General features: G+C 38.7%; 1 protein-coding gene across 1 annotated transcript; it reads right to left on the bottom strand.

The window, feature by feature from the left end:
• Window positions 1–1478: 1478 nt before the first annotated feature.
• Window positions 1479–17868, bottom strand: LOC103026904 (bifunctional apoptosis regulator-like). Its single transcript, XM_007246082.3, has 8 exons — window positions 17786–17868; window positions 15957–16237; window positions 12965–13184; window positions 10414–10583; window positions 10174–10318; window positions 7076–7249; window positions 5314–5513; window positions 1479–2863 (listed from the first exon to the last, which is right to left on the bottom strand). Exons 2-8 carry the CDS (start codon window positions 16226–16228, stop codon window positions 2671–2673), a joined length of 1374 nt encoding a protein of 457 aa, XP_007246144.2. The 5' UTR covers window positions 16229–16237; window positions 17786–17868; the 3' UTR covers window positions 1479–2670.
• Window positions 17869–23753: the final 5885 nt, after the last annotated feature.

The raw sequence follows: 23753 nt of genomic DNA on the forward strand, positions 1-23753 counted from the left end.
TTACAACAATACTGTGTTTGAGACAAGAAACAATAATCCCATATGTTATATATATTATTACTTTAGAAGATTATTATATTAACATTTCTACTCTTATTACTAATATAAATAATAAACTCTGAATGGTGTTTTCCTCTGCTGTCTCTTTCCTCTGCTCACAGTAACAGGTTTTATAGTGACTTATAGAGTCTTTATTAACTGATCCACAGCTTCCGTTCTGTTCTTACCACAGAAGCTGCTGAGTAAAAATAACCTGTTGATTTTTCACACTGCTGCTGTTGGAGAGTAAGAACCACAGAACAGAGGAAATGTGACGAAACATCATAGCAACCAAACCCAAACTCTCTTCTGTTTATTTATCTCCTGCTACCAGTGAAGACCAGAGATCAGTATCGACACACACACACACACACACACACACACACACACACACATACATACATACAATCACCAATTAATCTAATAAGTCTGTCAAAATATAATAAAAATCACATTGTGTTTAATGAGACGTGCAGCACAGATGCAGATTTTCAGTGCATGAAGCTACACATAAACTTCAGATCATTTCAAGTTTTCCGCACCCCACTTTTCCCAAAACTTTGGCCCGCCCAATCACAGAGCAGCTTACAACCTTTTCTTCAAAAGTTCAGAACCCGTATGCAGACGCTCCCTCAACCTCCAACCGATAAATGACCAGAGGTGGAAAGTAATGAATTACATTTACTCACATTATTGTAATTGAGTAGATTTTATGAGTAATTTGTAATGTTTAAAGTATTAAAAAAAACATTAAAATAGGTAATTTCACTTTTACTCAAGCACATTTTGACACAAGTGTTTACTTCACTACATTGGAAAACTCCCCATTACTGAGTAAAAAAATTAAATGCTGAGAAATTTTTTTTAAATTAAATTAAAAAATAAAAAATTGGCACAGATGCTCGTGCGTGGAATATTGAGGCAATAACGTCCTCATGCAATACAAAATGTGCCCCGCCGGACAGAGCTAATTTATGATTTGTTTTGCTTTTTTACATCAAATATTTAAAAGTAACTATGTAACTTTTACTCAAAGTACATTTTCAAATTGAGTACTTTTTTACTTTTACTCGAGTAGATTTTTAGATGTGTTCTTTTACTTGAGTAGAATTTTAGCAAAGTAAAGGTACTTTTACTCAATTACAAATTTTCAGTACTTTTTCCACCTCTGTAAATGACATATGAAAAAAGTTGTATTAATGCTATAAAATGTTAATTTCGGATATGTACAATTTCTACAATTATAAAAATAAGAAGAATCCTTTGTCACAAAATCACCTGAAAATAGCTTGAATATTTTTCTGTTGGATTGTTAAAGATATTCAATAATAAGTATGTACAAATTCACATAAAAAAAGTCTTACATTAGTATCTACATAATGCACCTGAAATCATCATCCTGTACATTTTTATTTAATGTGCACTGTAGGGGAATATATGAATATATGAATGAAATCTACCAGTCAGGTATTAAGGAGCAGTAAAGCCTCTGAAATACAGAGTTATAAGGATGAGTTTTTAGTAAAGTTTCTCCAGCACTAAGGCTGGGTGCAGCAGCATTAGCATTAGCCGCTAACCACAGTGCTAGCTCTTTTGCAGTTCAGAGCATAGACTCTATACAAGTATGGACAGGATGACAACAGCTAAAAAGTGAAGCTTCTAAGTCTCTTACGCTCTCTGGTGGCTGGCTCCGGTATAACTTTTAACCCTGCCTATTTCTATTTATTTAAATGGGAGATGATAGAATTTTTCATCTAAAATTACACATTCATTAATTATTTTTTACCATTCTGCAAGCCCCCCCCCCCCCTTCGATGCTAATAACCCCCAGTGTTTTTCTTTACAGTTAATGTAAAGTAAAGTAGTCTGTTTGTTTGCCTTGTTAAAACAAGTTACGTGGGAAGAACTGCAAGCTGATAGCACCCTGTGTCGGGCAGCCTATCGGGCAGCATTTACTAGCGCTAAGTGCTGCTAACCGTGCTTGCACTGCTCACATAACGTTTCCAGCTAGGTGAATTTTAATATTATACAAACGTTAAAAGTAACATTCCTAAAACGATTAAATTAAAACACAGACACAAGTGACGTTACAGCGACTTAACCAATAAATGCTGTTATTTAATGTTCTAAGAACATCCACAAAATTTGACAAATTGATATTTAGGAAGGCCCTCAGAAGCTGATTTTGGGTAGTGTACCTCTTGGTGAGAGATTATTATCTGCTAGACTTTTCTTTTAAACAAAATACGACATAATTTCACACAATTCCAGCAGTTTCTTCAGACTTTTCAGAGCTTTCCAGAAGAAATAATGCTTTAAACAACCAAATAAACAACTTTTTTAAAGAGCTTTGAGATATATCGATTATTATACCACAGTTAGTTAAGACCCTGCAATGTGATTGGCTGAGAGGCCTTTTATGAGTGACATTATCAGTTGGTAATGCACTGTAACCGAAGCCCTCCATGTACAGTATTACTCCGCCACATGCAGGTAACCTAGCAACGATGCAGCGCTTACAAGCCAAACAGCACAGCTACAAACAGAGCAGCAATGGAACTATTTGAACTCTTTTCACCATTTTTTCTAGTCCTACTGCACTGTGAGAGTGTGTGTACTTGTGTGTGTGTATTAGGGTCCTCGGAGTATATGTGGACACATGACCTGTATGAGTGTGAAGGTGTTGTTAAGGGGGAGGAAGTAGAGCGCCCAGTAAAAGAACAAGTTACACACAAACTGAGGAACGAAAGGCCAAAGGATGATCCAGTTCAACCACCCCAACGCTGTGCCCAACACGTGCCAGCCGGCCATTTTTAATACTGACCTGAAATTCAAACACACACAAAGACATTTAATTAATGACCTGTAAAACTCTGCATGCAGTTTGTACTGTACCAGTTAAAATTGTAGATTATGCATGTAGATTAATACAACAGTCATCCAAACTATGAAGAAAAAAAAATAGGATTAGTTAATAAACAAAAAAGTGTTAAACAATCGAGAATTCTTTTTATATTTTAGATTCTTCGAATTAAAACCCTCTTAATGAATCAACTAAGATGAACAGCTTTATTAGGTAGAGTCCCCTGGAATTCAGCTCTTTCAGTTAACAGCTGTGCTGAACTCATCAAAAGTTAATTACTTGAATTTAATGTCTCTTAATAAAGTGTTTGAGAGCATAGACTGTGTATAGCTGGACAGAGCATCGTCTCTCAAAAGTGAAGCCACCACAGGTCGGGCGCCCCCTGCTGTTTGGTTGTAGAAAGCTGTGTAACCCCACCCATCCCCATAGGTTTCAATGGCAAAACAGACAACATTCAATCACATTTTTTTTCTAATATACTGTAATTCTACCTCCTTTATTTAAATGTAGCAGCTAGTGTAACCTCTGCTTATATTGTAAATTTTTTATATCCCGTTTTTTAAAACATTATTCAGCTCTATTCAAAAAAGCTGTGGTTTATTGTAAAAGGGCTGGTTATGGGCGGGACCAATAATAGACCGTCAGCTCCGCTCTGCTCTGCAGCCTGTGACCTCGAGGCAGCCCTCAGGGGCGGGGTTATGTAAATGAGTAGGCTGTCTCTCCACAGTCTTTCTCCCTCCTCTGGACTCTACTGCGCAGACTCGGGTTTCAGGATCACCAACATGGAGGAAGATTTTAGCTTCATTTTTATTGAATGAATGGGAACGGCGACACAGCGTTCATCTTTTTTACAGTTTCTGTTTGAGAGCATCAGTTAAAGTAAAGTAGTGAAGAGGTAGAGTTACAGGTATACAGTGAATAGTGAATATTTGAGTAATGTTCTAATCCAGTGTCCAAGCTTTTCTTGTTGGGGGCCAGAGAGAGAAATATATGTGCAGTCATGGGCCACAGTCTCTGTAATAAAATAAATGATGAAATATACTACTTATAATAATATAATAATACATTTTCTTGATTACTTTCTTGACAACTTACGATTTTTCAAATTGATGTTTCGTTTCATAATGTCTCTTAATTATTATTACTATACTCCTTCATTACAGCAACTGATTTTTTTTTTTTTTTTTTATATTTCAAATTTTTCCCATTTTCTCCCCAATTTACACGGCCAATTACCCAACCCACTCATTAGGACTCCCCCTATCACTAGTAATGCCCCAACACACCAGGAGGGTGAAGACTAACACATGCTTCCTCCGATACAAGTGAAGTCAGCCACCGCTTCTTTTCGAGCTGCTGCTGAGCTGTAGCATCACAGCGCGCTCGGAGGAAAGTGCAGCGACTCGGTTCTGATACATCAGCTTACAGACGCCCTGTGCTGCAGACATCACCGTAGGAGTGATGTGGGGAGAGAGCGCCATCTACTACTGTACCCACCTGGAGGGAGCAGGGCCAATTGTGCTCCCTCTGAGCGCCGGCAGCTTGATGGCAAAGCTGCATGAGCGGTGGTTCAAACCTGCGACCTCCTGCTTATAGTGGCAGCGCTTTAGACTGCTGGACCACTAGGCTCCTTACAGCAACTGATTTCTAACGAATTAAACATACACACTTCCCTCTGAGCTCAGTGAAAAGTTGGTAATTTTTGCCTGGAATTGGCTGTATTTGCTGTCTATTTTCTGTTTCTTTGGAGCTGCCATGTTTTCCCAAAAGCTCAGGAACATTAACGAAGGCATAATGAAGGAAGGAAAGGAGATGAGGAGCATTTTAGATTTGAGACTTTAGATTTTAACGTGACAGCTAGTGTTAAAACTTTGAATCTCACATTATAAAAACCTGCTTAAAAGCAGCCAACTTTCATTTTATTTCTAAAACACTTCGCGGGCCATTCTATAAAAAGGAAACGGGCCACAAATAGTCTGCGGGCCATAGTTTGGACACCCCTGTTCTAATCCATGTTATGGAAAGAACTATTAATTAAGTAAAGAAAAAATACTGAAGAATGAAAGTATCCCTAAGTGTAGTCATTGCAAAGACCATCAAAAACCTTATAATGATGGAAATGGCTCTTATCAGGACCACCCCAGGAAAGGAAGAGCAAGAATTCAAGAATTACCTCTGTTGCACAGGATAATTCATCAAGTTAACAGCTCCCCAGATAAGAGCACCTAAATGCTTTTTCACAGAGTATTTTGTATTTTGGTTTTTTTAACACTGTTTTTAAGTAACTACATGATCCCTTATGTGTTCCTTCATAGTCTGAACCACTTCAATATTTATTTACAACTTAGGAAAGTAAACTGAATAAATAAAAACATTAAATGAGAAAGTGTGTCCAAACTTTTGACTTTTACCTGAGGTCAGTGCGGCCCCACAGGAGCCTCAGTAGGCGGGCTTCCCGCAGGGTCAGCAGGAAGGCGTTCCAGATGACGAAGAGTGACGTCCAGTAATGAACGTCCAGCCAATCCCACGCAAAGTCTGCCAGCAGCTGATAGGGCAGGAGGCAGAGCTTCACCAGGAACTCCGCCCACTGTGCCCAGTCTGGAGGTTCCTGCTGTAGTCCACAAGAGGGCAACCAGGTTACATTAAACTTTAAATATATTTTTCAAATTTAACTCCTGAAATGTTCACATTTCAAACACTTATATGCATTTATAACATATATATATAACAGGATAATAATGCATAATATAATGCATAATAATGCATAATATAACAGGATATCATTAGTGCTTAAAGAATACTAAAAGTCCTATTGTACACTCTGCACAAGGTGTGTTGTGATGCTCATTGCTATCTTAAACGCCGCCAATCTTATATTTACATGCCTTTTTTTACATGTGTTTGTGAATATATGTATGCTGATGGGTGTGTTGGTCTGGAAATGAGGTGTGTTCAGGTAAATTTCTGGTGTATTGCTATCTTGGCAACAGAAAACACAGGTGCACCACTGACTGAATAGAACCTAGACAGACGTCAACAGTCAGACGTTCATTGCTATCTTGGCAGTGAATTGTCAACACAGGTACATCACATCCCCAACACAAAAGTGCACAAACCCAACTTTTACATCAACCATAAACAGAATACAAATTTAAATTACATTATTTTACATCCATACAAAATATAGGTTGATATAGGTCACAGCTTTAAAGAGCAGGTCAGTTTCCTCTGCTGGGAAGCGTTGGACACATATAGGTAGCTGCGCTGTTAAAATAGCAATCCACCAATATCAGAAAGCACCTGGCTCTTAAAGAGCATGTAAGGCAAGTGATATGCTGATTAGTTTATTTTACATACACTACATATATCTCTCTATCTCTTATCCCTGTCTTCCTTATTTCTCTCTCACCATTTCAAATTAAAAGCCTTTAGAGTTTTGTAATTACGATTTATTTTAATCCATCCATTGTTTAATCCATCCACCCCCAAACATACAGTACATTCATACATATATATATATACATACTCTACATACAAATCTATTCAAACCAGTCTAGCCCTGTGTGAAATGTGTTTGCCCCCTAAATCTAATAACTTAGTTGTGTCTCTCTTGGCGGCAACAACTGCAATCAAGCTTTACTGATAACTGACAACGAGTCTTTCACATCTCTGTGGAGGAATTTTGTTCCTCTCTTCTTTACACAATTGTTTTAATTCAGACACATTGGAGGATTTTCCAGCATAAACATCCTGTTTAAGATCATCCACAGCATCTCAATAAGACTTTGACTAGGCCACTCCAAAACCCTCACTTAGTTTTATATTTTAAACCATTCAGAGGTGGACTTTTGTCTGTGTGCTTTGGGTCATTGTCCTGCTGCAGAACCCAAGTATTCCTGAGCTTGAGGTTGCTAAGGAACAGATGGTCGGATATTCTCCTTCAGGATTGTCTGGTAAACAGCAGAATTCCTGATTCCATCTAATACAGCAAGTTGTCCAGCAGCCCCAGACCATCACAACACTACCACCACCATGTTTTACTACAGTCAGTATGATGTTCTTTTTCTGAAATTATGTGTTTTATAGTTTTACACCCAATATAACGGAACACACATCTTCCAAAACGTTCCACTCTTGTCACGTCAGTCTAAAGAATATTTTCCTGTAGCTTACCAGGTTCCTGAAGGAGAGCCCATCATCTGAGCTCTTGGTAACGGATGGACAGCTGATGTGGATGAGGGGCAGAAATGAATCGTAGTAATCGAAGGCGTAGATGTAGAGGATGGTGAGGCGGGGAGAGTTGATCATGGATAGAAGTAGAAAGAGAGATTTCCCTCTGTGTAACGCCTGCAGGAAATTCACATAAAAGAGAATAATTAACATTATAAAAAAATAATCAGTGCACATTTAAAATTATGTACTAATCTGCTGTCACACTGGAGTGGAAGCTTTAAAGTCAGCTAGCAAGACTTTTGGCACAACAATGCATTTTTTTAGACTGCAAATAATGCAGCATCAGTGGGGCTCAACACGCTTGAAGGAGAACACTAACTGCGCTGTGTTTGATCCCTTGCAGCAGCGTAAACTATAGACTGTGTATAGCTGGACAGAGCATCGTCTCTCAAAAGTGAAGCCATCACAGGTCGGGTGCCCCCTGCTGTTCGGTTTCAGAAAGCTGTGTAACCCCACCCATTCCCATAGGTTTCAATGGCAAAACAGAACAACTTTCGATCACGTTTTTTTCTAATATACTGTAATTCTACCTCCATTATTTAAATGCAGCAGCTAGTGTAACCTCTGCTTATATTGTCAAATTTTTATATCCCCACAGAATTCGTTTTTTAAAAACTTTATTCAGCTCTATTCAAATAGGTGTGGTTATTGTAAAAGGGCTGGTTATGGGCGGGACCAATAACAGACCGTCAGCTCCGCTCTGCAGCCTGTGACCTCGAGGCAGCCCTCAGGGGCGGAGTTATTTAAATGAGTAGGCTGTCTCTCCACAGTCTTTCTCCCTCCTCTGGTCTCTACTGCGCTCTACAGACTCGGGTTTCAGGATCGCCAACATGGCGGAAGATTTTGGCTTCATTTTCAGTGAATGAATGGGAACGGCGACAGTGCGTCAATCTTTTTTTACAGTCTCTGGCGTAAACAATTAATCTATGAACAAATCATTTGTAAAAGAAAATCCTGTATCAGTGGTGCTCAAACTTTTGCATACCAGTGTATTTATGTTCTTATCCACTGAACAAAAAACTTTCAAATTTGCCTTAAAGGTCTCCTTCGGCTAAAATACTTTGGTGAAATTGGATATGATGCTGCATATGAAACTGTTCCTCAACCCCCATTGTGTGTAGTAGCTAATAAGAGAAAATCCTCAGAAATACGAGTGAATCAGTAAAGGCTCTGAAGTCTAGGTCAACCAATGAGTTCATGGCCTCGCCCACCTCGGCTCAGGGCCGCTTACAGTTCTGTTTACTCTACTTAGCGTTAGCTATCTTGTGTAAGTAGTTATAGGTTTAAATCGGATCTCCGGTTGATTCTGCGTTTTACCGAGACCTTAAATTAAACACTAGGGAAGCACGGTTTGATAAGACAGCAAAACTGAAAAGAACACCAGTCAAAGCGGGTGCTGTTCACATCGGATTTTATGATATAAAGCGGATTCTGGGGCTTCGCTGCCCAAACACAGAATAACCAAGCCTGAGGTAAGAGTTTGAAAAACGTTTCTCGGCTGTGGGGCTGTTCAACCCTGAGAGTTTATGGTTTAACAAAATGTAACTTTTTGGGTTAACTTTACCTAGCACTACCTAGTCTTAGAGCTGTAAAATTGACTGTGGGGGGAGGCTGGTAGGCGTTCTCTGCTGCAGTGCTGTTAGCCAATCAGAGGCGATATATATTTGCATGTATGAATATTCATGAGCAAGAGCCAAAACCTGTCTTTCTTCAGAGACCACTAATTCAGTGATCTAAAGCAGGGCTAAATAGAAACACCTGAACCCTTTTTTTCCCACAAAAAAACATAAATGAAAAAATGGTGGAATGAGACCTTTAACAAAAATATTAGATTTGATCTTTGTTTTCACATGAGAATCAGCTGAAAGTAAAACTGTCTCCATTCAGAATTTTTGGCTGGTGTTTTCCAGATCAAACTGAAAGCGTGACTGCTCTGTTTAGAGTCACGTGACGCAGGGCAGGGGTAAGGCTTGTGGTAAAAGAATGGCTGGAGATAACAGCACTTTATTTATTTTGTAATAAGAATTTCCCTCAGCTGCTCCAACTGAAACTGTGATGAGGTGATATAGACTCACCTTACATGACCTGTATCTGATATCAGGGCTTCTCAGAAATCCAACAAAAGCTCAAACAGCCAAGCCCACATGTTTCACACTGGATATAATAAGTGTTTTATACAATCTTCTTGTCACAATCACTTTTTAATGCACATTTACTTTATACTACTATTAACTAACAAATGCATATACACTATATTGACTATACTGGCAAAAATATTCGCTCATGCATGCAAATCATTGAACTCAAGTCACTTTTCCATGTTCACAGGTGTTTAATAAAAACAGCAGCTAGGCATGCTGGGACTGCTTCTACAAATATTAGTAATGAAAGAATGGGTCTCAGGCTCTCAGGAGCTCAGTCAACTCCAGCACTGTGGTACTGTGATAGGATGCATCAATTGTGCAACAAGTCCAGTCATGAAATTTCCTCACTACTAAAGCTCTTCATCATAGATCTGCTACAATTATTCAGTGTATCAAACAGTGTTTGAGGAAAATGTGATAGCATCTTTCTAGATGCAGAACATGAAGCATCACACAGCTGAGAGAATTCTGCATGGAGGAGTGGGAAACACTTCTGGAGTTCACTGAGCTCCTGAGAGCAACCTGTTCTTTCACCAATGTTTGTAGAAGCAGTTTTCATGACTAGCTGCTGCTTTTATATATTTCTGTGGACGTGGAAGCGATTGGAACCTGAGATTTGGATGGGTATAGGATATAGTCTATATCTGCTTCACATTTTCACTGCCTATAGTTACAACATCTACATTTACCAGAAACGTTTTTCAAAACCATATATAAAACCTAAGATTAAATTAACACTGAACCAAGCTGAGGTCAGATCTTTTAAAAAGCAGTCCTAGTGTATCATGTGACCCCTTGGGAAAATTAATTGCCCATATGATAAAATATGTAAAAAAAAAATAAATAAAATACAAGCGTTTTCATGTCCTAATTTTTGCATGCTTGTATAAATACCTTATATTCCCAGAGAGTCTGAGGACGTTTAAAGCCCAGTTCCTGCACAATCTGCACCTCCTTCAGCAGAGCACGTCTATGGAGCTGATTTACTATACTGTAGGGAGGCTTCAGTAAGTCCTGCTCTGAAAGTACATTCAGCAATCTAACACACACACACACACACAAATATAACTAAGAGAAAACACATACAACACATATAAACACACATATATATGAACTATTATGGTGGTGCTGTACCTGCCGTTAACCTGTTCCCTGCTGAAGGTGTCTCTGTATGGAGAAGCCCACGCCCCCAGATTCTCCATCCACATGTTCACCTCCTCCGTTGACCACGCCCCCAGCGGCTTCTTCACCAGCAGCTCCACCTTCGAATCCCCACCGCTCCAGTGAAACACCAGAAACACCGCCTAACAGCACCAAACACCGTAATTAAACATTTTATTACAAAAAATATATACTTTATTAGTTGAATTACTGGCCACTTTATTGGAAACACCAACCTTATACAAGTTGTAATTGGCCATTTTACTAGAAACACCTGCAATACACTTCCACTCACTGGTCACTTTATTAGTAACACCAACACATCACCTTTCTAAATGCTTTAACTGGTCAATTTATTAGAAACACCAACTTTATATATACTCCCACTGGCCACTTTATTAGAATCACCAACCGTAGACATGTATTAATTGGCCACTTTATTAGAAACACCAACCGTAGACATGTATTAACTGGCCACTTTATAAGAAACACCAACACACCACCGTTATATATGCTTTAACTGGTCAATTTATTGGAAACACCAATTTTAGACATGTCTTAATTGGCCACTTTATTAGAAACACCAACCTAATACATGTCTTAACTGTCCACTTTATTAGAAACACCAACCTAATACAGGTCTTAACTGGCCACTTTAATGGAAACACCAATCTTACACAAGTCTTAACTGGCCAACCTAATAAATGTTTAACTGGCCACTTTATTAGAAACACCAATCTTAGACATGTCTTAACTGGCCACTTTATTAGAAACACCAAGCTAATACATGTCTTAACTGGCCATTTTATTAGAAACACCAATCTTATACATGTCTTAACTGGCCACTTTATTAGAAACACCAATCTTATACATGTCTTAACTGGCCATTTTATTAGAAACACCAAGCTAATATGTCTTAACTGGCCACTTTATTAGAAACACCAATCTTAGACATGTCTTAACTGGTTACTTTATTAGAAACACCGTGCTAATACATGTCTTAACTGGCCACTTTATTAGAAACACCAATCTAACACATGTCTTAACTGGCCACTTTATTAGAAACACCAACCTTTCACGTGTCTTAACTGGCCACTTTATTAGAAACACCAACTTTTCACATGTCTTAACTGGCCACTTTATTAGAAACACCAACCTTTCACATGTCTTAACTGGCCACTTTATTAGAAACATATGCAAACACACCTCCACTCACTGGCCACTTTATTAGAAACACCAATACACTAGCTTTATACATGCTTGAACTGGCCAATTAATTAGAAACACCAACTTCATATGTGTGCTTCCACTGGCCACTTTATTAGAAACACCGACCTAATACATGTCTTAACTGGCCACTTTATTAGAAACACCAATTTTAGACATGTCTTAGTTGGCCACTTTATTAGAAACACATGCAAACACACCTCCACTCACTGGCCACTTTATTAGAAACATCAACACAACAATCTATTTTACATTTTTAAATTCAATTCCCATTGCTATTTACGAGTAAATTACCTTTTTTTTACAATATACTAATGTGATTGGCTGAAAGGCATTCTATGAGTGCCATTATCAGCCGTTAATGCTCTCCATGTATTACTCCGCCACATACAGGTAACCTAGCAATGATGCAGCGCTTACAAACCAAACAGCACAGCTACAAAACAGAGCAGTAATTTTAACTATTGTAACTGGCAGAGTTTTTATAACCAAACATATCCTATTTTCTTTTCCTCTTTAACTCAAAACCTTTCAATAAACAGCGAAAATGAAACTGTGGTATATTTGCAATAATACACTCAATTGTTAGTGGAAACTGCCAATATTACACTTTACAGCACTCTCTCTTACAGGTTTTAGTTATTTATTTTTCCTGGATGTTTAATGCAAAATGTTGTACACTTCATTTTGCACCTTTTTCAGTTACTGACTGGACCTGAAGATCTTAAATGGCAAAAATAAAGGTAAAAACTTTTGACGGTAGTGTACATTCCAGTTAGAGGATTGATATTTCCTCATTGGGATTCCCCACATCGCTCTGGTTGTGGTAAATAATGGAAGCAATATTTTCACTTTTATTTTTGAGTGCCTGAGTGTTTCAGGTGATGCATTTCAGGAATTCTGTGAAAAGCATATGAACACACATACCTTCACCACAGTAGTGCACAAAAAAATTTTAATTACTAAAAAATATATTGATTTACTATAGTGTGCATTACAGCATACAATGACACTTTACAGTTTGTGTAAGGCTGGTAACTCTTGCTTTTCCTTTCTTGGGTCAGTCCTGATGAGACCCAGTTTCATCATAACGTTTTTGATGGTATTTGAACTGCACTTGAGGATACTTTTAAAGCTCTTGACTGACCTTTATTTTTAAGTAATCTTTTTTAGTACTTCTCATAATCTGGATTAGAACATTACTCAAATACAGCTATTCACTGTAGACCTGTAACTCTACCTCTTCACTACTTTACAACTGATGCTTTCAACTTTAATTTATGGTTGTTTAACTCACAGCGAGGATGGTGAGAGCGATGAGGACTCCAGAGAAGAGACCACCAGTACCCAGCCATGGTCTCCACTGCACCGGTGGAGCTCGAATGCAGCGGATTGTGACTGGTTCAACCTGCTCTGAGAGCTTTAGCACCAGCAGAGCTTGGGCGACGGCCGGATCAGCCTGGATGATTTGCTTCCTTTTCTCCACATCAGCCCCAAAATGCTTCTGCACCAGATCTCTGCAAAGAAAATCACACGTACAAACATGATTTCATGCATGGGCTGTGGTAAACAGTTAATTTTCTATACTATTGGAATCATTTTGAAGTAGATCCATAACTAAAAGTGGGAGCTAGCAGGTTAAATTACAGCCTTCAAACATGGTGGAGGTAGTTTCAAACACTGTGGGCCTTATTTGAGTAATCTACAGCTCTGGAAAAAATAAGAGACCACTTCAGTTTCTGAATCAGTTTCTCTGATTTTGATATTTATAGGTTTATGTTTGAGTAAAATAAACATTGTTGTTTTATTCTATAAACTACAGACAACATTTCTCCCAAATTCCAAATTTAAATATTGTAATTTAGAGAATTTATTTGCAGAAAATGAGAAATGTCTATAATTACCAAAAAACAATTAAGCAGAGCTTTCAGACCTCATATTTATGAGATTTTAAGAGTTCAGAAATCAATATTTGGTGGAATAACCCTGTTTTTTAATCACAGTTTTCATGCATCTTGGCATCATGTTCTCCTCCACCAGTCTTACACACTGCTTTTGGATAACTTTATGCTGAAGCTCCGGAGATGTTGGACCTTCCAACAGGACAATTATCCCAAGGATACCTCCAATTCTACTATGGCTTGGTTGCAGAAGAAGGACTGCAAGATTCTGAAGTGGCCATCACAAACACTGACTTAAAGGTCTCCTTCTGCTAAAATCCACTTTTTCTTGTTCATTGTGAAATACTATAGGTCTCTCTATAGGAGTTGTATATGCATGCTGCATATGAAACTGTTCTTCAGCCTCCACTGTCTGCAGTAGCTGATAAAAGAAAATCCTCAGAAATACGAGTTGATCCAGAAAGGCTCAGAAGTCTACGTCAACCAGTGAGTTCATGGCCTTTCCTGCCTCAGCTCAGGATCTGATCCATGGAGGAGCTCACAGCTCTGTTTACAGAGCTAGTTAGCGTTAGCTATCTTGTGTAAGTAACTATAGGTTTAAAACGGATCTCCAGTTGATTCCGCGTTTTAACGAGACCTTAACTATACACTAGGGAAGCACGGTTTGACAAGGTAGCTCAACTCGACAGAACACCAGGCAAAGCGGGCGCCGTTCGCGCCTCGGATTATATGGTATAGAGCATCTCTGGGGCTTCAATGTGGTTAAACTGCCTAAGCATCGAATCACCAAGTCTAAGGTAAAGAGTTTAGTAGCGTAAGTTTAGCTGAAATAAATGTTATCAAAGCCGCAAGGAGAGTCTGATGTTACGCAAAGTTTAGGGGTTTACTTTATCTATCACTATGCTGTATCTTTATAACTAAGGCTGTATCTCTGAAAACATTTTGTCCTTTGAGTTTTAGAGCTGATATAATTGCATGTATGTATATTCATGAGCAAGAGCCAAAACCTGTCTTTCTTCAGAGACCACTAACTCAGTGATCTAAAGCAGGGCTAAATAGAAACACCTGAGCACTTTTTTTCACAAAAAACGGCTCGCATGGCATTCATTCATACTAGAGACACAACTAGACTGTTTAAAATGAATTTAAAAACGATGGAACTGAAGATGGAGACCTTTAAATCCCATAAAAATCTCTGCTAGGACTTGAAGAAGGCAGTTGCAACATAAAAGCCCAAGAATGTTGAAGAACTGGAGGCCTGTGCCCATAAACAATCGGCTACAATACCTGGTGATTGCTGCAAGAAACTTGTGTTAATCTCTGCTTGATGTCAGAAGGACATTATTACTATGTATTAATGTTGTATGTGACTAACTAAGAGTTGAATAATTTTGTCAATGAGGAATTTAAAGTAAATATAGTTGTAATTTAAGTCCTTATTGGATCTGATTGTGAAAAAGATAAAAAAAAATAAGTGTTAAACTATGGCGTCACATCAATGCCGAGGACGCAAAAATGCAAGTCGGGGGCGCAAAAATACCATGTGAAAAAAATTAACCAGCACGTTTTAACATTTTGCGTGTGTAAATTAACTTCTCGTGAGCACAAATGTGAAACTAGCGAGCAAAAAAAAGTGAATTGTGTGTGCGCTGAAGAAAATTTTGCTCTCGACTGAGTTTTTTTGCGCTCGAGTTTTGAAAGGGGTGGTTTTGACAGTTTGGGGGCGGGGTCAGGGTCACCTCCCTCAGCGAATGCTATTGGCTGATATCTCCAGGGTTTTTGACGGACCGCCTACCTCCACGAGCCGGAGGAGGGAGGGGAGAGAAGGACGGCAGGAGAGTTAGCTAGCTGGCTATGCTAACATCCAAACAACCCACTGTCCGACGCTGTTAACCCGAGTTTAGTGCCCGGAGCGACTGGCTCTGTTTGCTTGGGTTAGTGCCTGGAGCAACCAGCTCTCTGGGCCAACAGCACCAGTGGCTATAAGCACCAAACCCGGGCAGACAGAGCCAGAGGGCGGGTTGTTTGGATGTTAGCATAGCCAGCTAGCTAACTCTCCTGCCTTCCTTCTTTTCCCGCCCTCCTCCGGCTCGTGGAGGTAGGAGGTCCGTTACAAACCCTGGAGATATCAGCCAATAGTGTTTGCTGATGGAGGTGACCCTGGCCCCACCCCCAAACTTTCAAAACCACCCCCTTCAAAACTCGAGCACAAACCGCTGCTACAGGTAATTCACCTGGTATTTTTGCGGCCTTGACTTTTGACATTGATGTGACGCCAGAATAAACTTGCTAAAACACTTTACTGCAGTGGAGGTTGAATCATTTGGAACACAACTGTATACATGTGAGAGTCACGGGAGCTGCAGGAGAAGTGAGATATCTGCTTACCTGAATAAAATGTTGATCTTAGGGAAGCTCCACCAGATCTGGCGGCACTCTGGACACTCCTTTTTGAGCGAGGTCAGAAAACACTGGGCCAGGCAGTGGCGGCAGAAGGTGTGCCCACAGGTGAGGGTGGTGGGGTCCACCAGGACCTGATAGCAGCAGTGGCAGAGGAACTCTTGTTGTGGGAGCTCTTCATCTTCTTCCTCATCCTCTTCTGAGGAATCTAGATACCCGAGCTCTATAGCACAGTGGTCTGGGTTCTGCTGGACATCCATTGGACTTATCTAATAGCCAATAGAAGAGTTAATATTAATATAACATACCATTTGTGTCACTACTTTACTCTAAATAAACACATTTTTACATATAGAAAAAACATGAGTTATTAAATTGGGGATGAGTTATTGAGTTAGGGAAGAGCTATTGAGTCAGGCATGAGTTACTGAATTGGAGATAAATTACTGAGTTGGGGATGAGTTATTAGTTTGGGCATGATTTATTGAGTTTGGGATGAGTTATTGAGTTAGGGATGAGCTATTGAGTCAGGGATGAGTTTTTGAGTTGTGGATGAGTTATTGAGTTGGGGATGGGTTATTGAGTTGGGGATGGGTTATTGAGTTGGGGATGAGTTATTGATATGGGGATATGGTGGGATGGGATGGTGATCATCCAACATCCTGACCTCAATAATTCTTGCTCTTGTTACTAAATGCAACCAAATCCTCAAAGCAGAGCTCCACAGCATCTAGTATAGTTTTCTCCAGACAGTAAAGACAGTTACTCCAACAAAAGAAGGATAAACTCTTATTAATACCCATGATTTCAAAGCATACAACAAATAACAAGGTGTTAAAACATTTTAAATGTAACCGTATAAAAGTGATACTCCTATTTACCAGTTTTAATGTGAAAACATGCAACCATGCTGTGTTTACCTCTGTTTAATTCATTTTCAACCATCTAAATATTTAATTTGGCCTGTATAATACTAATGAGTCATTTAAAAATACGTTACCAGTCAAAAGTTTGGACACACCTTCTTATTTAATGTTTTTTATAATTTTTTTCTACATAGTAAATGGATACTGAAGTGATTCAGATTATGAAGGAACACATAAAGAATCATGTAGTAACTTAAAAGTGTTAAACAAACCAAAATACTGTGTGAAGAAGCATCTAGATGCTCTTATCTGGGGAGCTGTTTTAAACTTGTGGTTTCTGAGGCTGGTAACTCTGAAGAACTTATCCTGTACAACAGAGGAAACTCTTACTCTTCCTCTCCTAGGGTGGTCCTGATGAGAGCTAGTTTCATCATTTTAATGTTCTGGCTGGTCTCTGCGGTAACAGCACTTGAGGATACTTTTAAAGTTTTTGAAGTTCTTCTTTTTGGATTGCCTGACCTTTATTTCTTAAAGAATTATTATTTTTTACTTAGTTGAGTAGTTTTTGTCATAATCTGGATTAGAACATTACTCAAATATTCACTATTCACTGTATACCTGTAACTCTAACTCTTCACTACTTTACTTTAACTGATGCTCTCAAACACTTTATTAAGAGACAAGAAATTCAAGTAATCCACCTCATATAGCTGACTGAGAAAATACCAAGATGTGCAAAGCCTAAAAGTCATCTAATCATAAAATCAATTTAAAATATAAAAACATATTCTGGTTTGTTTAACACTTTTTTGTTGATTAAATAATTCCATATGTTTTTCTTCATAGTTTGGATGACTTTAGTTCTAGTCTACAATACAGAACATTTTAAATCTGTAAGTAAAAGTCATTATGAAATGATAGAGAGAGAGTTTGAGGGTTGTTTCTACTTACAGTATGTTTGAGAAGTTCATAGGCGGGAGCGTGAGGAAGCTTGTGACAAATATGAAAGTGTAACTCAACTTTAGTAAACAGCAGTAAAGTGAAAGTAACGCCCACATGCCTGACGAGGGGAACTCAGCCTAAACCTGTTTTCTGAACCTGTTCATCCTTTATAAAGCTTTACAAAATGTTTATGAGCATATTAATACGATTAAAGGATAAAATAAATGTTATTTCTGTGTAGAGAAGTTGGTAAACTTTGTGTATATCGAATCTTTAGGTTAAATTGTCGTTTATTGAATATATAAAGTATATACACCAATCAAGCATAACATTATGACCACCTCCTTGTCTCTGCACCCATTATCCCGTTTAGTTTCAGCTCCTCTGATCATATAGAAGCATTCTGTAGTTCTGTGATATATTTACAGGCTGTAAATATCTGTGGGTAGCATCCTGTAGGCAATGTCCTGTTGGCAGTATCCTGTGGGAAACGTCCTGTAGACAGTGTACTGTGGGCAGTTTCCTTAGGCCATTGTCCTGTAGGCAAAGTACTGCGTGTAGTGTCCTGTAGGCAACTTCCTGTGGGTAGTGTCCTGTAGGCAGGATCCTGTGGACACTGTTCTGTGGGCAATTGGCCTGTAGGCAATGTCCTGTGGGTAGTGTCCTGTAGGCAGCAATCTGTGGGTTATGTCCACTGGGTCGCATCCTGTAGGCAATGTCCTGTGGGCAACGTTTTGTAGGCAGCGTCCTGTGGACAGAGTCCTGTAGGGAGTGTAGTGTGGGCAGCATCCTGTGGGCAAAGTCCTGTGGACAACGTCCTGTGAACATTGTACTGTGGGTGATTTCCTGTGGGCAGCGTTCTGCGGGCAGCAATCTGTGGGTGATGTCCTGTGGGCAGCAATCAGTGGACAATGTACTGTGGCAACAACCTGTGAGCAGCCTCCTGTGGAAATTATACTGTGGACAGTATCCTGTGAGCAGCGTCCTGTGGACATTCTCCTGTGGGCAGCGTCTTATGGGCAGTGTCCTGTAGGCAGCATCCTGTGGACAGTGTAACATGGGCAACATCCCGTAGGTAACGTCCTGTAGGCAGGGTTTTGTAGGCAGATTCCTGTGGCCATTGTCCTGTAGGCACTGGGTGATGACGACTGTAAACTGTGCAGCAGCAGATTCAGATATTCTGTCTCTGATTTTACTTTTTATCTACAGGGTGTTTCAGCTGTAGGTAGGAGTGTGTAATAGAGTGGAGGACAGTGAGTGATGATTAAACACAGTGTTTAAAAACTCCAGCAGCACTGCTGCATCTGATCCACTTACTGTACAATGAGCTCAACACTTACTAACACCTCATACACCACCACCATGCTAATCACTGCTGCATCTGATCCACTCACTGAACCACCAGCTCAACACTTACTAACACCTCATACACCACCTTCACCATGCTAATCACTGCTGCATCTGATCCACTCACTGAACCACCAGCTCAACACTCACTAACACCTCAAACACCACCACCATGCTAATCACTGCTGTATCTGATCCACTCACTGTACCACCAGCTCAACACTCACTAACACCTCATACACCACCACCATGCTAATCACTGCTAATCACTGCTGTATCTGATCCACTCACTGTATCACCAGCTCAACACACACTAACACCTCATACACCACCACCATGCTAATCACTGCTAATCACTGCTGTATCTGATCCACTCACTGTACCACCAGCTCAACACACACTAACACCTCATACACCACCACCATGCTAATCACTGCTGTATCTGATCCACTCACTGTACCACCAGCTCAACACTCACTAACACCTCATACACCACCACCATGCTAATCACTGCAGTGCTGAGAATTTACATTTCCATTCCAATGCAAAAATATACCACCAGCATTACTTAGCATGTGATTTCTCTGAAACAAAAAAGGCTGGTATGATTCCTGGACTTCCCCCAAACCAACATAAACAGCACTGTTTAATTACCCAGCACTTCCTCTTGTGACACAAAACAGCCTCCAAAATCACCTGGCCAACATAACCAAACAGCTCAGCTTAAAACCAACTCACCAAACTGGATAGCTGTAGTGTTGGCCACAATCCAAATATGGAAGAAACATACAATACCAGTCAAAAGTTTGAACACACCTTAAATTCAGTGACATTTTCATTATTTTAAAATGTTCTGCATTGTAGATTAACACAAAAGTCTTCCTAACTATGAAGAAAAACATAAGGAATTACTGTATTTAGTAAATAAGAAAGTTTTATACAAACCAGAATATGTTTTATATTTTACATTCTCAGATTAGACAGTTTTGCACACCTCTGCTGAATTTTCTCAGTCAACTTTATAAGTTGGAGTCACCTGGAATTCAGGCTTTCAGTTAACAGCTGTGCTGAACTCATCTTGAGCTCCTGCATTACCATCCGCAAAGCCACCAGCATTGTGGACGACCCCACCCATCCCTCACACGGACTCTTCGCTCTGATCCTCCACTACCAGACTCTGCAACAGCTTCTTCCACCAGACAGTCAGTCTCCTCAACACACAGATACAGAGCTGAACTTTCTGCAGATGTTTAAGTACGTCTTTTCATGGGGAAACACTGACAAAATGACACTTTGACACAATGAAAAGTAGTCTGTGTGCAGCTTATATTACAGTGTCAATGTATTCTACCCTCAAAATAACTCAATATACAGCCATTATTGTCAAAACCCCCAGCGACAAGGTACACCCCTAGTAGATTACACCACTAAAAGTTTAAACTGAGACAAGAATGTCCACTACATTTGTGTTACTGGGTCTCAGGTGTGCATAGGGAGCAGGTGTGTTAAATTTTGTAGTACAGCTCTCACAATCTCTCATACGAGTCACTGAAAGTTCCAACATGGCACCTCATGGCAAAGAACTCTCTGAGGATCTTAAAAGACAAATTGCTGTGCTACAGGAAGATGGCCATGGCTACAAGAACTCATTGTGTCAAAGTGTCATTTTGTCAGTGTTGTCTAATGAAAAGATATACTTAAATATCTGCAGAAATGTGAGGGGTGCACTATATATATTGTACTGTTTGTTCCATCGTGCACTGTGTTGGTTCTGGAGAACTATTATAAAAAAAAAAGTGTTCTTGTACTCTTCTTGAAAAAAAATGTGCTTTTTCACAATAAGAGTCCTTTAAACTGGAGCAAAGAAATAAAACATGACACAGTGAACATGTTTAAATAGAAATTTGTATTTACATCAATATTAACATCAAGAAACAAGATAAATGCACCAGTAATTTACATCCGGATCAAAGATAACAAGCATGTAAATTACCCCTCCTCACTTTTTAAAATCTATTTCCATTTCCTTTTTTTAACTGAAACTGCACAGAGATATTCTCTTCAGGACATTTAAAGGTATTTCAACTTCTCTTTTTAAAAGAACAAGGGAATACAATCTGGCGGGAATTTGATTTTCAGATTATTTGCGTCAAAATGAATCAAATTAAACACAAAAAAATTATTTCCAGGCTGGTGAGGAATGGAAAGTAGCCCTGGAAATTCATACAACAAAGAAATGGAATGTTTTAAGAATATTTTAAAATCATTTTTTCAACCAGCTGTCTACAGCACGTCTAAAATAAAACTGTAATAATAATAATAATAACATTATTATTTAATAGCAATTTAATCAAATGTCCTCCTGCACAGTCAACCTCCACTGGCCACACCATAAAAAAAAAACAAAAAGATTAAACGCCGCTGAATCAGAAACCACTTACATCTCATCAAAAGTGATATACAAAGGGGGCGTGGCTTTCACGCCCCCGACACAATCACATGAGTATGCCGAAAAAATTCAAAAAGTACTGAACCATTAAAAAAAAATGGAAAAGTAAAATCTTTGGATTGCGCAAGTGTTTAAAGGTAGATTCGTGAAAAGCTATACATGTCAATAAATGAGCATAAAGGCTACGAAATAGGAAAAAAATGAAAATAAAGAAAGAAAAATAAATGTTAAATGTAATTTATAAAATTGGTATCAAAATGTTTTTATCAGATTTAAACCAGATGTTGATTCTTCAGACTGATTCTGTCATTACTACAGAAGTAGGAGATTTTTTCTTTTTTTTTTAATATATTTTAAAATATTTTTACAATTTATACTCAGTTTTCTCCCCAATTTAGCTCCGCCAATTAAATCAACCCACCCACTCACTCATTATAAACTGCAATGCTCCCGACACTAGGAGGGATCAGGACAAGCGCCTCAGGCAAATGCCTCCTCCGATACTTGTGAAGACAGACTCCGCCCCTTTTTTTTTCTCTTTTCCAAATCCCACAATGCACTTGGTATATATAAATTAACAGATGCCTGTGCTGACCAACATCACAATAGGAGTGATTGCGTTATATACTATATTGTACCCACCAAGAGAAAGCATGGCCAATCTTGCGTGCTTTCTCTCTCTCTCTCTCTCTCAGACTCCGGCTGCTGATGCCGAAACAGATTAAAGCCGGGAGTCCAACCCAGGTCTTACTCTACTAACCTCCTACAACTGTAGTAGTTATTGTAATTATGTTATATTGTAGAAATTTCCAAATTTGACTCCCTCACTGTATTGCAACTCAAATGCGCCACATTTACAGCATTTCAGTATATCAGTATTTCTATATATATGAAGCATCACTTTTACTTACATTTGTTTTGTACGTTTCATATAAAATTAAACAAAACAAAACAAAAAAGTCATAAAACCAGCTTTAATAATAAAATCTGAGGAGAAAACGTCCTGGAGAAATTCATATATTTTCTTTTCTTTTCTTTTTTTTTTAATAAGAAATGGAAAAAAGTGCTTTCAAAGGAATAGAAAGTGGTGACTTAAATTAAAAACCACAAAAAAATTAGTATCAATAAAATATTAATATAAAATAAAAATAAAAAATCACCTCACCCTCTCCCCCCTTTTTTGTAATCGAAATATCAAAATATTGAAAATAAAAGCTGTATTGACCTATAAGACAGAATAGGGAAATCATATCTTAAATACCGAGTCCGACAATCTGTGCAAAAAACAGTATGTGACCTACAAAAAGCAGATATGATACATTTGAAGCTTATTTACACGTTGAAAATATTCACAGACAAAAAAAACTTTAAAAGTTTAGGGGGGTTAAAATCCATCCGTCGTAAGAATGTGACATCACTTATACTACTAATACTGCAGTACCTTCAGTACCTTTACTCTGTGAAGTTTGTGAAGCTTTTGAGCTAAAAAAAAAAAAAAAAAAAATCCATCCCGGGGTGAGATTTTATTGCTTAAAACTGCATAAATAAAGTTGAACTCTGTGCTTGCTGCCTTTTTTTTTTTGGATTCGTAATCAATCAATCAATCAATATATCACTCAATCAATCAGTCAAAAGAAAAAAATCAATCAATAATTCGATAATTCAACTAGAACCACCGTCAGATCTTCAGAGAGGACGTCCAGAACCGGCGCGGGTTCGTTCTCTCAGTCTCCAGTAAGGCTAGAATGACCAAGAAAAATATTGCAACGTTCCGATTGGCCGAATGCCAGCTTTCGCTTTTCCCGGTAAAGTGCAACCATAGCCGCGTTCTGGTGCTCCTTTTCGCTCCGAGTACCTTCAGACAAGACAGAGGGTGGTCTTACATCCAAAACGGTCGACACAGCGTGATATACATTCTGACGAATTGCTGAGGAGGCCTTTTCATCTGTGTTCATATTTACGCTGGACCATTTTCATTTCAGGGGTTTTACGTCTTCTTTGTAGTCCATCATCTCGATATCTCACTATCGTAACATCTCGATATCTCAGTATCTCAATATTGTAAGATCATAATATTGAATTATCCCAATATTGAAATAGCTTAATATTGGGATCTCTCAATATCAGACAATCTTAATATTGTATTATCCAAATATGATAATATTTCAATAGTGTAGTATC

Source organism: Astyanax mexicanus, chromosome 13 (genome assembly GCF_023375975.1).
Source record: "Astyanax mexicanus isolate ESR-SI-001 chromosome 13, AstMex3_surface, whole genome shotgun sequence".
NCBI lineage: Eukaryota > Metazoa > Chordata > Actinopteri > Characiformes > Acestrorhamphidae > Astyanax > Astyanax mexicanus.